This window comes from Euprymna scolopes, chromosome 5 (assembly GCF_053919585.1).
Source record: "Euprymna scolopes isolate OS-2025 chromosome 5, ASM5391958v1, whole genome shotgun sequence".
NCBI classification, from domain to species: Eukaryota; Metazoa; Mollusca; class Cephalopoda; order Sepiida; family Sepiolidae; genus Euprymna; species Euprymna scolopes.
The window spans coordinates 134,147,976-134,162,508 of record NC_136486.1 but is presented as its reverse complement, the minus strand read 5'-3'; the positions used below and the strand labels follow the sequence as shown (position 1 = coordinate 134,162,508).

Below are 14,533 nucleotides of genomic sequence, written 5' to 3'. Positions count from 1 at the left end.
GACCTATGACTGATGTTTTCAGTAGTGGACCTTGAAGTACATTGATAAAAATTTGCAGAAACTCTTATTTTCCACTTTAGAAAATTTTCAACAGAATCTACATGGTTGATCAGAAAATATAAATGAATCTATGTTTTTTCTTCTTATTTTTAACATTACTTGCAATTATAATAAAAATATTTACAAAAGCCAAACTAACAAAATAAAAAAAAGAAAGAGAAGTTTATGTGCCTGGTATTTTTTTTTTTTTTTTCGCGTTCGCTCATATAACATGCAGTCACTGGAACGACAGTGTACCCAAAAGTAGGTTTGTCTAATTAATTTTGAAAATAATATATCCATACTGGAAAAGATAAAAATAAAAATAACATGAATAAAGGCTCATAATTAAGGGAGATAACCATTGACCGAAAAACACTTAGTAACCTATTATCTCCCTTGAAAATTTACTTAGTAACCGATTATCTCCCTTTAGATTGAAACATGGCGACTATACTTTAAGAATTTATTTCTACTTCGTGTTGCAGTTTGATTATTAACTTGGTAAAATGTCTTATCGGGATCTCCGAAGTAAGTAAAAGACAATTATTAAGATACGCCCGTACAAATTCATTAAAAGTGTAAACGTATTCAACCCTGTGCACAACAAATGTTCATTTTATTCAAGAAACTTGTAAGAATCAATAGAGTTGCTAAGGAAGTTCTTCAAAACTCAAAACAGTTTGCAAAATAAAGAAACAAACTATATTAATTATTATTTTAATTTTACGCAAATAATAAATAGTTCATTCCCTTTTATGTCATTAAAATTTGATTTTTTTTTTAAAGTTATTAATTGATTGTATCATTATTTTGCATTTATTTTATACGGATGACGTCACAAAATGAACTTTATTTTTTTCAAAAGTTATAAAAGCTACCACTTTATACTTTATGACAACGTAAATCCATTTGAAATAAATTATTGCTTACCAATGCCAAAGTTATGAATGATAGTTAATTATATAACAATTACTGACCTAAAGGGTCATCCAGTTAACTTCTAAAACTTTCCACTTGTTGCAATTTTGGTAATTTTGCTTTTCTTGTCACTCATCGAGTGTTTTTTTTTTTTTTTTGTCTGCGAAGGAAAAGTACTGTTTATTAATCCTAGCACTAACACTAAGTCGGGGTGGCAATACAAAAAAGAAAATCTCGAATATATTTGTTGGGTATTATTATACAAACACCGTGACAGCGTTAGGGTTAGGATTAGGGTTAGGGTTTAGGGTTAGGGTTAGGGTTTAGGGTTAGGGTTAGGGTTAGGGGTTAGGGTTAGGGGTAGGGTTAATTCGCTGTCACGGTGTTTGTATAGTTTTACCATTTGTTGAAATTAATTAAAATCCCAACGTATTTTAAGGCTGTTTTCTTCAATATAAAATTATAGAATTTTTGTTTCATTTGTATAAGGACCATTGAAAACTTGCAGACAGCCATGGTGGTGTTATTATTTTTATTTATTTCATTTTTGCACTAAAAGTATTATAATTATATCCAAAATAATAACTTATAATTAAAAAATTAAAATTAAACTTTGGATTAACAATGTTTTTACACAGAAATGTTTTCATGAATTTTAACGAATCTGAAATTTAAAAAAAAAGGTGGGGGATTAAAATATTCTAGTTATGCCAACAAAAAATTGTCTATCATCGAAAAAAAATTGAAAGAAAAGCAAAGTATAATTTTATTTTCCATCCGGTGCATGTGCACTTGTCTCTACCTGTTGGACAAGGTGCAAAAAAGAATCTTCAATCTAATAGGTTCTGCACTGTCAATCAAGCTTCAGCCCCTGTCCCATCACTACAATGTTGCATCCCTGTGCTTATTTTACAAGTACTTTGATGTTATGTGCTCTGACAAACTCATAGTACCAGTGCCTCCATCAATGTAAATACCGTATAATAACCCAACAAACAGCAAAATCCCACACCTTCACTGTCTCCTAATGCTAGAGAGCTTTCTATTCTGAAAGTTTGTTTTTTCTAACTGCTAGACTTTAGAATTCCCTCCCTGTTTCCTGCTTGTCTGACTGTACTAACATGCAGACATTAAGTATAATGTAAACAGACACCTTGCTGTTCAACTCCCTACATAGAGTAATTCTGGGCATGACCTTAAAAGATATGCAGTGGTAAGGTTCCATTTAGGGGCTGTGGAGAATGTGGAGCTGTCCCTTAATTACCATTACTCTCAGGTCCACTTTGATCCGGAATGGTAATATTTGTTAGGGTATTTTGGTGTTACCAGATCAGGCTGTCTAAAGATGCTGGCTTCTTGATCAAAAATGCACCAAACATTGACGTTATTGCCCCCCCCCCCTTTGCAGAACATGTTATGCAAAATCAAAAACTAAAACAAAACAATTTCATTGTACAAAATGATCAAACCAAACTCCATTTATAAATATTTGAAGACATAAAGTACTTCAATCATAAGAACTTTTTTGAAAATTACTGGATTGGTCATTAAATAACCCAAGAAGGCTTGATATGCCATAAAACAAAACAACCAAACCAAACCCACCCTACTTGTAGTGTCCCTGTAGGCATGGTCCCTAATTCAGTCACCTCTTATGTCTTGGTGACAGTTTGAGTGAATTAAAGTAAAAAAGATGTTTGACAATGTTGGCTCAGTAAAATCCAGTAACAAGTTACTCCAACAACCGAAATCATGTACACAACATGAAACTAGAAGTCCTGAAAAGAAAACAAAAAAGCACTGCTTTATTTACATTGCTGCGTTGTGTTTTATGTGGTGGCAGAAATTTGAGATGGACCTGTTCATTCCTACGCCATTCCAAATATCTACATTTCCAGAAGAAATGAATAAAAAGTTGTTTTTGACTGTTGGAAGGTAAACCATTTCTTCAATTTCATAGACCAAGATACCAAATCTACAATGTCGTAACCAAAACTTAACCAAAACGATTGCAAATTTAATACCTAGGTACTTGTGTGCTTTATGGACGGTGCTGAAATAACACTATTAAGAAAGCCATTCTTAACATGAGAATGAGAGATTAACTATTCTACACTTTCACCTAACAATTTAATAGATAAAAGATGCTGTAAAAATTTAACTTAATTTGAAAATCCTATCTAAAAATTAGAAAAGTCTATAAACTGCACAAGCACCAATACCTGTTAAAAAAAAAAAAACATAACTGCAAAAAAGTTAAGATAATAAAAAAATAAAATGCAGAAATTACAAAAAAAGAAACATTGTTCAGTGAATGTGAGGACTAAAGAACAATATAAGAGGTGAGAATTACAAGACCATCATAAGTAAATCCAAGGTCCATTATCTATTCTCTTTCAACTTGTTTTAATGCCTATGTATCCCGTTGACACACCAGTTCTCCGAAGTTAAGCAACGATGAGCCTGACCATTTGGGAAGGCTAGGTGCTGTATATACTGTGCCGAATCTTAGAAATGTTCAGATTGGCATCTGAGGGTGCTTTTAATTCACGGGGGGAGATGCACCTCTGAATAAACTTGCCTGGCAGGTAGGCGACAAGGCTCCACGTAATGGTGTACTGGCAACCTACTGCAAGATGCCTTCCTGAACTTGCATGTCAAGCACATTTGCCATCGCGAATAGTGACATTTGAAGTGTTTGCGACACAAAGTTGTGCCTCATGTCAAAATTCAAGTACTTGTAAAATAAGCACAGGGATGCAACATTGTAGTGATGGGACGGGCTGAAGCTTGATTGACAATAAAAATAAGTATTTTTTTTTAAAAGATTTCTACAACTAATTACATAACTAGCTGTAACTACATATCTTTTTACTTTCATTTTTTTTTTTTTTTTTTAATAGGATTTTCAGTGTTAAATTTAATTATTACATTATCGTTTTGTCATTAAATTATTATTTGAAAAGATTATTATAAAGCTAAAACTAATTTTGTTAAGTTAATGTAATAAAGATTTATCCATGGTGATACAGCATGATATGATACTCTGGTCGGTGCATCATTCCATCTGTCGCCAGAATTTAGGAGATTGTTATGATTATGTGAAATCAGTACAGATTCGTTAAGAAGTGATTCACGACAGAAATCATCCATGATACTGCAGTTTCTGATACGAGAGGTTGAAACTGCTGCATATTGCCTTCCTCAACCCTTTTTTTTTTACAAAGAAATCACCAGAGGCCACTCGAGGATAAGGGTTAAAGAGTGTACATTAGTCAAAAGGACAATATCATAGAATCGTTAGAAGTGTAAATTTGGTAAATTGGATTACTTAAGGGGAACGGCTCATCAAGAACTTGTTTACATTGGACTTGAAGATGGCCATATTGTAGTCAGCTGGAAAGCAGGTGAACGGAAGAGAGTTCCACAGGTGTGCGGTTCTAAGAAAGAAGCTTTGTTGGTGGAATCTACATTTAGGTTTAGGCACAGCTAGAGTGGGGGAAATTATTGATAGTGTTTACAGCCAAACGAGTGTTTCTCATGAATGTTTGGCAAGGGGGAACCATAGATTGGAGCTCGGACGAGCACTTCCTATGAAAATAATGATAAAACAGAGATAGGCTCGCAACGTCTCTTCTGTGAGAAAGAGGTTGCGGAGAGGAGAAAAGGGCATCCCCCACTAGGCTACAAAGTCTATTCTGAACTCTGTCAAGGCAAGAAAAGGTCTTCCTAGCAGTTCCTGTCCAGATGTGACAGCAATACTCCATCTTTGGATGTATGTGGCTCTTATATAGATAGAGAATTGCATCAGCAGGTAGATATCTACTCGATCGATTTTTCCAGTGACGTTGGCAACGGATTTGATGTACGTATTCCATTTTAGATCAGGAATAAAGGTCAACCCCAGAAGCTTGTCAAAACGTGGAGCCTCCCCAAGATGAGAGCCATTCATTTCAATTAATGCTAGATGGGAATCAGAACATTGATAATGTAAAGATAGAAGCTTAGTTTTAGATGCATTAAAGTAACCAGCCACTTTTTTCCCCATTGTACCATATGCTCAAGATCAGAGGAGAGAGAATTAGAGAGAACTTGGTCACTTACGGCCTTTTATGTGCTGCCATAGATGGTAGTGTCGTCAGCATAAATGTCTGTGAATGATCTAAGGATGTGATTTAGAAGATCATTAATATAGATCAAGAAAAGAGTTGGACCCAGGATGAACCCCAAGGGTCTCCAGCATTAATATGATGAGCTTCTGATTTCTGCCCATCAACCACTACTCTTATAAACCTATCAGAGAGAAATGATTTAATAATTGAAAAGACATTTCCAGCTATACTATAGCTGGAGATCTTGTATTTCTATATGCCTAAGAACTTCTTCAAGGCTCAGCCTTCTCTCCACTGCTCCTTATTCTTGTCAGTGATCCGTGCCTTTATGTGAATGATGTTTTGCTTGCCTCCAAGAGTAAATCCAAACTGCAACAACAATTCCTGTTCGAAAGGATGGACTGGTGCAATTTGGTTTCCAGCTGAACATCAAGAAGGCAGAGTATTTAACCACTGATAAAGATGAACATGGGACCATTCAAGTTGATCGGCAAGATCTCTCATGCACGCCTTCAAGTTTTTTTATTTTTTTTAGTCAATTTTCACCCCAAACAAGGCACAGTGCCACTTTGAAATAGGGGGTTACTATCGGGACATAAGTTGCAGGGGCATTATGAAGGGAGATCAGTAGCAAGATGTTTTGTTCACATTACACTTGAACTTCTGCATATCAGTACAATTGGGAAAACAGAATCCCGGAAGGGAGTTCCAAAGTCTAGCAGTTCTGGGGAAGAAACTATTGAAGTAAAAGGCTTTCTTACTAGATAGTATTGTACTTGTACCCCTCATATTAATTACTCACACCCCTTTCTATTGTTCCAGAGTGTAACCAGCAGCGCATTCTTAGGAGCCGGAAGGAATTGGTAACCTGAAGATCGTCGAGTCCCTCCTCTCAAGACTATTAGACCTACTGCTCAGTAGAGGCCTGCACCTTCACTCGCCTACTAGTTCCTTTCTCCTGTCTGCTCATAGGAAGGTGTGTCTACTCATCTACTTACACCTAGGGATCTTTACTGTGAAGGGGTGGAACTTAGCTGCTTGTCAGGTTTGTTGGAGGTAGTCACATTGAGGGAGTACAAGTGCTTGTAGTTCGTCAGAGCATTCACACTTAAAGTACTTGAAGAGGGATGCAACATTTCGTTGATGGGACAGAGGCTGAAGCCTAGATGACAGTTCAGGCCCTATTAGGTTGGCGATTCTCTTTTGTGCCCTGTCCAGGAGTGAGAGACAAGCAGCAGATGCACCAGCCCAAATGTGACAACAGTACTCCATATATGGGCGAATGGTGGCCTTATAGAGGTACAGGATACTTTCAGGTGTAAGTAGTTTTCTAGCACGGTAGAGAGAGAGCCCACCTTCTTTGCAGCAGCCTTGGCAATGCTCTCAATGTTTCTATTCCAGTTCATGTTCCGTGTAAATGTTAGGCCGAGGAGTTTAAAGGAAGTACTTTCAGGTAATGTCTTCTTAGCCATTGCTATTGGTGGTAGAGAAGGTTTCTTGTAATTATTGAAGGAAACAAGCTTAGTCTTGTTAGCATTGAATATGACCATCCATTTTTGGCCCCATTCCACTACAGATTGGAGGTCATCCTCTAGTGTTTCTGCCATTTCCTTAGATATGCGTTCATATGTTTTCCCCTCATGCCTGTTATAGAGAGTGGTGTCATCAGCAAATATACCCATCTCCAAAACAATTTTATCAGGGAGGTCATTTATGAATATCAGGAATAATAAAGGTCCAAGGATAGACCCCTGAGGTACTCCCGCATTTATATCATATTGTTTAGATGTATGACTGTCAAGGACAACTTGGATTTTTCTCTTACTTACTAGTGCTTGATTAATTAAGGACTCAAATATTTTGGCGAAAAGTGAGAAGGCTAAGTGGGCGATAATTTAATGGGTTAGTTCTTTCACCAGAATTCTTGAAGACTGGTACCACAGAAGCGATTTTCCAGCAGTTGGGAAAGCAAGATTCGTTAAGGCATTTATTATAAAGTTTGGAGAGAACTGGAGCAACCTCAGCTGAGCACTTTTTTAATAGCACAGCCGGGATAAGATCGGGTCCACATGCTTTTGAGGTGTCTAGGTTTTTTATGATACCATGTACCTGAGAAGGGGTGATTTTCACATCATCTAGTGTGGCATCTATCCGCAAAGGAAAGTTGGGGAGGGAGTGGTGTGCAGGTCCAGTGCGGAGTTTGAGGCAAACCGACTGCCAAGTAGGTTAGCCTTGTCAGTTGCCGTGCAAGCAACCTCATAATTGTTTGATAGTGGAGGAATTGTTGACTGGCCATTATTTACTACACTGTTGTAGATTTTCCAAAAATCCCGGGTTCCTAATTTCTGTGCTTCGATGCATTTTCTGGTGGCTTCAGTGTATTCTGTCTTAGCTGTCACTATTTCTCCCTAACAATTATTTCTAACCTCTATATACTTCTGTCTGTTTGAACTGGACTTTTGTCGGTTGAATCTACGGTACGCATGCTGCCTTTGAGAAATGGCAGCTGCACAAGTAGAAGTAAACCATTGGGGAGAGTGGAGCTTGCTATAGAATGTCTGTGTGGGAACATGTGCTTCGATTGCAGTTTTGAACCATTCAGTGGTCTCATTTGCACACTGTTCCACTGGAAGAGAAAAGATATTTCGCCATGGGACGTCTCTGATGAGTTCCCTGATGGCTTCTCAGTCAGCCTTTTTGTAATACCTCATTGTTTTTAGCAGTGGGTCTTCAGTTTTAGGGCAAGAATTTAGGGCGATTTCTATCATTATCACAGCAAGATCAGCATTCCCGAGTGGGCTGTGGGCATTTGTTGTACAATCATCAGGAACTATTGTCAGAAATAGATCAAGAAGTGATGCATGTTGATTTTGCTGGTCTTGAAAACGTGTCGGAAATGTAACCGTCTGTGATAGGGAATGAGATATAGAGAAGCTGTGTTGTGCTACCAGCTATGTCTGTGTAAGTAGAGAATCCAAGCCAGTTACTGTGGTGGACATTGAAGTCACTAAATACATGTACCTGTGTGCTAGTATCGAGGGAGAGTGCTATATCTATGCTGTCAGAGATTTTGTTTATTAGGGTATGGTCCTGGGTTGAGGGAGAGCGGTAGAGAAAATACAAGTAGCTAATATTATGTTGCATGTTTAGCCTGAAACACATAAAAGCCTGGTCGTCTGATTCTAGTTCTTGGCTCAACACTCATCAATGACAAAATCCTCGGTGCAACTTGGCTCAAATGCTGCATCTTCTACGACCACATTATTAGCAACTGTCTAAATTTGGAGATTTATTGGACTATTATCAAATTTGTACAACTTTAGGTTTTTGATGATGAGAAAGACAGTGAAGAGTTGCTGTCTTAGAAACCAAAATGGTTTCTGGGACTGCATGACTACATCTATAATCATGATATCTGAAGGCGCTATGGCATAATGAAGGAACATATGGCTCAGATTGTTTGGACATGTGCTGAGTACCAACGATGACAGTCACCAGGAAGCAATCAAAAGAAAGGTTGATGATGAGATGCGCAGGCGTCAACCATAATATGGATCAAGCTTGCAATCATGCCAAATGGAGACAAAAATCCATTATTGTAAACTCTGCCATAATTTGGGACAAATGCAAAGAAAAGAAAAAAGAAAAATACATGAGGATTTGCTAAGAATTTCAAACCCAGACTTTTTTATTCAACAGTTTAATTGCTTCCAAATTCTGGTTATAATTTTGAAAGGTCACAATTTTTTATTATTATTAACTAAGGATAAAAATGACTTAATTGTTTATAAAGAAAGCAAAATATATTCTAGTTGATTTAATTTCAAAAACAATTTTTTTTCAAATAGAATTTTTATAACTTCATTTTATTTTATTCTATTGCATTTTTAATTCAATAAATAAGGTAACCCTGTGACCTCTCATTGATATAGTCTCGTTTGTGAATATAATTATAATAATATGTAGTCATTGTTGTAATGGTGTGAGAAACGAACTCATAGTAAATTCGACATGCAGTGGTTGTTCACAGGAGAAAGAAGTGAATGAAACATTACATAATAAAAGGGAACATTTTTGAAAGAAACAGGGCAAAAACAGAAGAAAATTATCTGCCAAGAGGTGCTGGATTGAAGAAGTAAATTAGAGAGTGTCTCTTACGGTTTGATCTTATTTATATTGAACTATATAGCACAATATTACTTTCTGAGTATTTATTAGTACTTGATTTATCTGATTTGGATCAATTCTATATTTAAAACACTATAAAACACTATTTTCATAGAAATGTTAATAAACTCATATTTGCTGTGTGTTATTGAGTTTTCTGTCCAAAAAACTTATTTTTGGTGCTATCCAGAAAAATATTTGTTGATTAAATATATTTCTCATTCCATGGAATTTCTTGCTAGTTTTATTAATAACTAAAAGATGTACTTGGAATTGCCTGGTATTAAAGTAACATTTAAATTCCTTTAAGAAAAACTGTAGTAAAAATAAAAATTGAAAGAAATTGAGACATGTGCATGCAAGTATTGGATTTTTCACTTCTTCAGTTCACTTCTTGTAAGTAAAAAAAAAAAAAATAATACTTGAGCTGAGATCGAAACCAAAACCTAAAGACAGTAAGTCAAGTGTTGATCTTTTAAAAGTGTTTCCAAACCTGCTTATTCTTAACATATTGCAAACAGTTCACGCATGTGCAGTCATGAAACAGTTGATAAACAAATAAAAATCCGATGACCGGCAAGTACCAATTTTTAAATTTTGACCTCTTAGTAGCCCTTTTTACTGAATGAAAACTGATTAAAAGGTTTTCCACATGCTTGAATAGCCTATCTACCAAATTTCAAGTCTGTAGATCAAACATTTGTTGAGTATATAGGTTGAGAAATGTCCTCTCACACACACACATTATCACTTTTATAGATATATAAATTTAATAGAACATTTTAAAGATTTGTTTTGATTGTATCAAAGAAGCTTTTTTTTCTTTAGAGTAAAAGCAACTATTTCAGTTTTTCATTTGAAAGTCTTCAGACAGTACCATAATGCCATTTATTAATTTTGTGGATAATTGATTAGTTTTTTAAAAATTATATAAGCTAGTGGAATTCTGTGGAAATTCCTAGATTACTTTCATGATATGGTCGCTGGCCATCTTGGATGATGATTGTACCTTTAAGTATAGTCAAGAACTGCACTGACATTTAATGTAATTTTGGGATGAAAGTTGTGTTTAAGCAAAGAAATAAAATATATAGGGTGGAACAATAAAATCTGTCACATTTCATGTTATATAAGTTTTAATAAATACTTGGCCAATGTTAGGTTAGTTTAAAAGTCAGTTTCTAAAAGCTGTCCAACACTTGCTAGCACGTTAAAACAGACATTAAACCAAATATGATGACGATGATGACTATATTAAAAGAAGCCTTAAAAACAATTCATATCAAGCATTCAAAGATAAATTTCCTGGTAGAAGACTTTATGGTAGTGGTTATAGACAAGATGATCTGCTCTTTTTGATTTCCAGTTCCTACTGTCCATGTGTCTGGATAATTAGACATGGATGAGTAGTCAAAAAAGCCATTCTTAACATGGGGAAAGGGGAGGGGGGGCCTTTTATGTTATCTGAAAGGAAAATAATCAACTAGCAAGACCTGTGGAAATTGCACAGGGAACTCATTCATATGTAATATATTGATGTTGGCATTTTGTAGATGTTTAGCATAAATGGAGACGCTCTGATATGATTGTACCTATTTACTATGCCTCCCCACGGGACAGAGTTAGACACCAGGGTCGTTTTTTAACGTGGAGAAAAGGTACAAAAATAAAAATTGTCTCAGTCGTGAAGGATTTCTCCTCCACCGAAAGAGAACAAGAAATAGAAGTGCAGCATCTGAAGAACAGATACTACATTTTGATCTCGTCCCGCTTTTGTAAAAACTGCAAAAGTATTTGTCTAAGCTAGCAGGGGCACCTGGTGTAGTCCGGTTGTAAAGTACGCTTAAATATGATATTTTAATTCTTGCAGATTTCATATATATTATTATAGAGTTAATGTTCTATCGATTTCTATATATTATAAAGTTACAATTTCAAAAATAAAATAATGTATCCATATGACTTGGGTGCATCAATTTGAATCAAAACTTAAATGAAAACTTATAAAATATATATATATATATATATATATATATATATATATATATATATATATATAACTTGAGTTCCTTCAGCTATAATCGAAACCAAAACTTATGAAGAATTCTTGATAAAATTATTTATAAAATAAATAGATGACTTAAGTGCCATCAGCTATTATCGAAACCTAAACCAAAATTTATGAAGAAAGTCCATAACAATTAAATAACAGTCACATGAATGTAAGTGTGACACACAAAATAAATAACACGCCACTATCCTGTTAATATATAAATCAGAAGGGACTGCATCTTGCTTGTCACTGTTGTCACATCTGCGAAGTAGAAACCCAAAGTCAAAAAGAGCACACAATCTTGACTATAATCATAGCAGTCGTCCCTCCAAAATGCTATTGTGATCAGATTTGTAGCGATACATGCAAAATTTCTTTTATTAATTGTAGAAAAATTGGCAAAACTCTGAACAGAATGATTGCGTATCTAAAAAATTGGTGAAGATCCTTTAGAAAAGATCATAAAGTAAAATTTTACTTACGTCTGATCGACTATAAATAAAATTTTGTGCTGATTTTTAAACCTATTTACATAAAGGATTTATGTGTTGAGAGTTTTATGGTATTTTTTTTATGTAAATCACTCCATACAAGGCATAAAGCTACTTGAAGTAAGGCGCTTCAAAAACAAAATGCTATTTCAGATCAAAAACAGCCAATGATAAGTGTGAGCTGAATAGATTCAACAATTCTTCCCCCTTTGTCAGAAACATCGCTTATTGGAATGTGGGGACTAAAAGACAAAATAAGGAAAGCAAGAGGTACAAGGTTTCTGAAAGTAAACCTTAGGTCCACTTTCTATTCTTCTAAATTTGATAGCATTTCCTCATCTTGAGTGAAGATGCTCTTATAATTCTCTCCCACTTTTTTTTTCAGATTTTACAGAGATGATGCGAGCCCTAGGCTATCATCGCCTGATATCAATGGAGAATTTCCGAAGACCAAATTTCCCATTGGTTGCTGAGATTCTCGTTTGGCTTGTAAAACGGTGAGAAATTATAAACCTGAAATTTGTTTATTTAATGTTTTCACTTTACAAATATTGCATGTTATCCAGACGACAAAAATGGAAAACACAAAATAAGTTAATATCGCCTCCAAATAGTTGAAATAGTAATTTCTATTCATATTATTTGGATTCTTCAGATTATTGTTCTCATCTTGAGTGTCATTTTCACAATGTTTCGATTGATGTAACCTCCAACCTTCTTTGGGTATATCTTGTCAGGCTTAGGAATTTAGATGGAATTTGGAACGGAACCTTACTTCACAGGGGTAGCATGGTATCATTCCATCAGCCATGACTGTATAAAGGTCCTAAGTAATTTGCAATTGTATTTTTTTTGTTCCAAATTCCCGAGTTCAACAGAAACATTCTTGAGTTCGACAAGATACACCTGAAGAAGGTTGGAGGTTACATCAACCGAAATGTGAAAATGATGCTCAAGACAAGAACAGTAGTCTGAAGAATCCAAATAATACAAATAACCAATCCTCATCCCCAAAATTCAGAAACATAGTAATTTCTATGTTCAGTATCCTAATTATATTTATATTTTTCATCTTGTGATACATATATGCGATGAATGTTTTCATGTGTAGTGATATCCACATCTCACTGTGATACTGTTAAGTGGATTTCGTCTGGATGGCCTGATTGATTCTAATCTAATAGCGGCGAATGAGTGAATGACCAAGACATACAAGGTTGACCTGGACTGAGGCCACTCATACACTTTCAGCTGACAGAACAACAAACTCGTGTTTATATAAATAGAGGAGGGGAGAAAGACAAGTAGCATGCCAGAGAAATATGACATCGCCTACCCGAACTTTAACTTTGTCTTGCCTCTCACCTCGTTTTGTTTATATGGAAGAATAACTTTGCAACTACTACGACTTGATTTCATGAACACGTCACAAAACGAATACAACCATTGATAAATCTATTGCAAATCATCACAGACATTCTCATACATCTATACTCCAACTACCACCCCTTGTATCAGATAACCAATAGAAAGGAGGGAATATGAGTGTTTCATATGGGCAATTAAAACAATTAGCTTTAAGCAAAACAGGGTGTGGATAGATGTAAAAGTCTTAAATAAACTATAGATTTAACCACTAGTAGTCGTATATAAGAATATTTTTTTTATAAAAGGGATGATAGAATTTCAAATTATGCAGTTAGCCTGACAATTCCTTCAATAAAATGGAAACAAACGTTTCTGTGTAGCTCACCTACCACACACGCACATATATATTATTAAAATAATTCCAGACAGGTACTTTAAGAGAAATGATATATAAACCGACTAATCTAAACTAAAATGCAAGTTCCTGTCTACATAAAGACGGTTTACGATATGCTCACTTGAAATGACAGAAATAGTGTTTATTTCTCTTCTTATGTATAACTGTTGGAACTAGTATCAGTGTTTGGAGCATTAGGATTTGAGTCAAGTGATTAGGTGAATCGTGTTTGATGGTTTGAATTGGGTAACCAGATTGAACAGTTATCTTCATCCACGTTGAAGATTCTGCGAGAATGGAATGTATATCTGTGCATGGATAATAATTAAATATTTATTGCTAAAATAATTATATATATATATATATTATTTTTAAATAGTAACAATTATTTTTATACCGACAGACACTAGTGTTTCATGCTTACACAATCATCAGTGTAGGAAGTAATAATTACTGCCAGTCTAGAGATTTGAAAATCATCCCAAAAGTCATCCATCACTATGCAGGCTAGCATTCTACCTCTATGCTACTGACAATTAACAGGAATTGATGAAAATTAATTCCTATACATGCCAAGTCAGCAGGTATATGCAGTAACTAGTCAGGGAATACTCAATGACAGGAAGTTGGAATATTGCATTATATATATATATATACTAGCAGTTCAGCCCGGATTTGCTCGGGCCTTATGTACTGTTCATAACTTGCCCTACATGTGAATACACTTTATGTAAAATTCAAATGTTTAGACCAAAATTTGTCTGAGTAATTTCGTAGAGGTCAATTTTTTTAAACTTTGACCCCAATTTAGTCCCCTTAAAATTAATCATGTTGGTCTCAAATCAAAATACAAAGTTTTACCCACATCTAAAATTTCAAGTCTTTACACCCAAAATTGGCGGAGGAATTTGGTAGAATCTGCAAAAGTCAACTCTTTCAACTTTGACCTTTTGGTAGCCAAATTTTTGCCCCAAAACTGAGTAAA

At 35.1% G+C, this 14,533-nt stretch overlaps 1 protein-coding gene across 1 annotated transcript in view; it reads left to right on the top strand.

Moving 5' to 3' along the window:
• The first annotated feature begins 414 nt into the window (after positions 1-414).
• Positions 415-14,533, top strand: part of LOC145276985 (clusterin-associated protein 1-like) — a 41,112-nt gene continuing 26,993 nt past the window's right edge. Inside the window, exons 1-2 of the mRNA XM_080128552.1 lie at positions 415-570; positions 12,169-12,280. Coding sequence (XP_079984678.1) covers positions 549-570; positions 12,169-12,280 — 134 coding nt within the window. The 5' untranslated portion in view covers positions 415-548. The remainder of the gene's footprint in view (positions 571-12,168; positions 12,281-14,533) is intronic.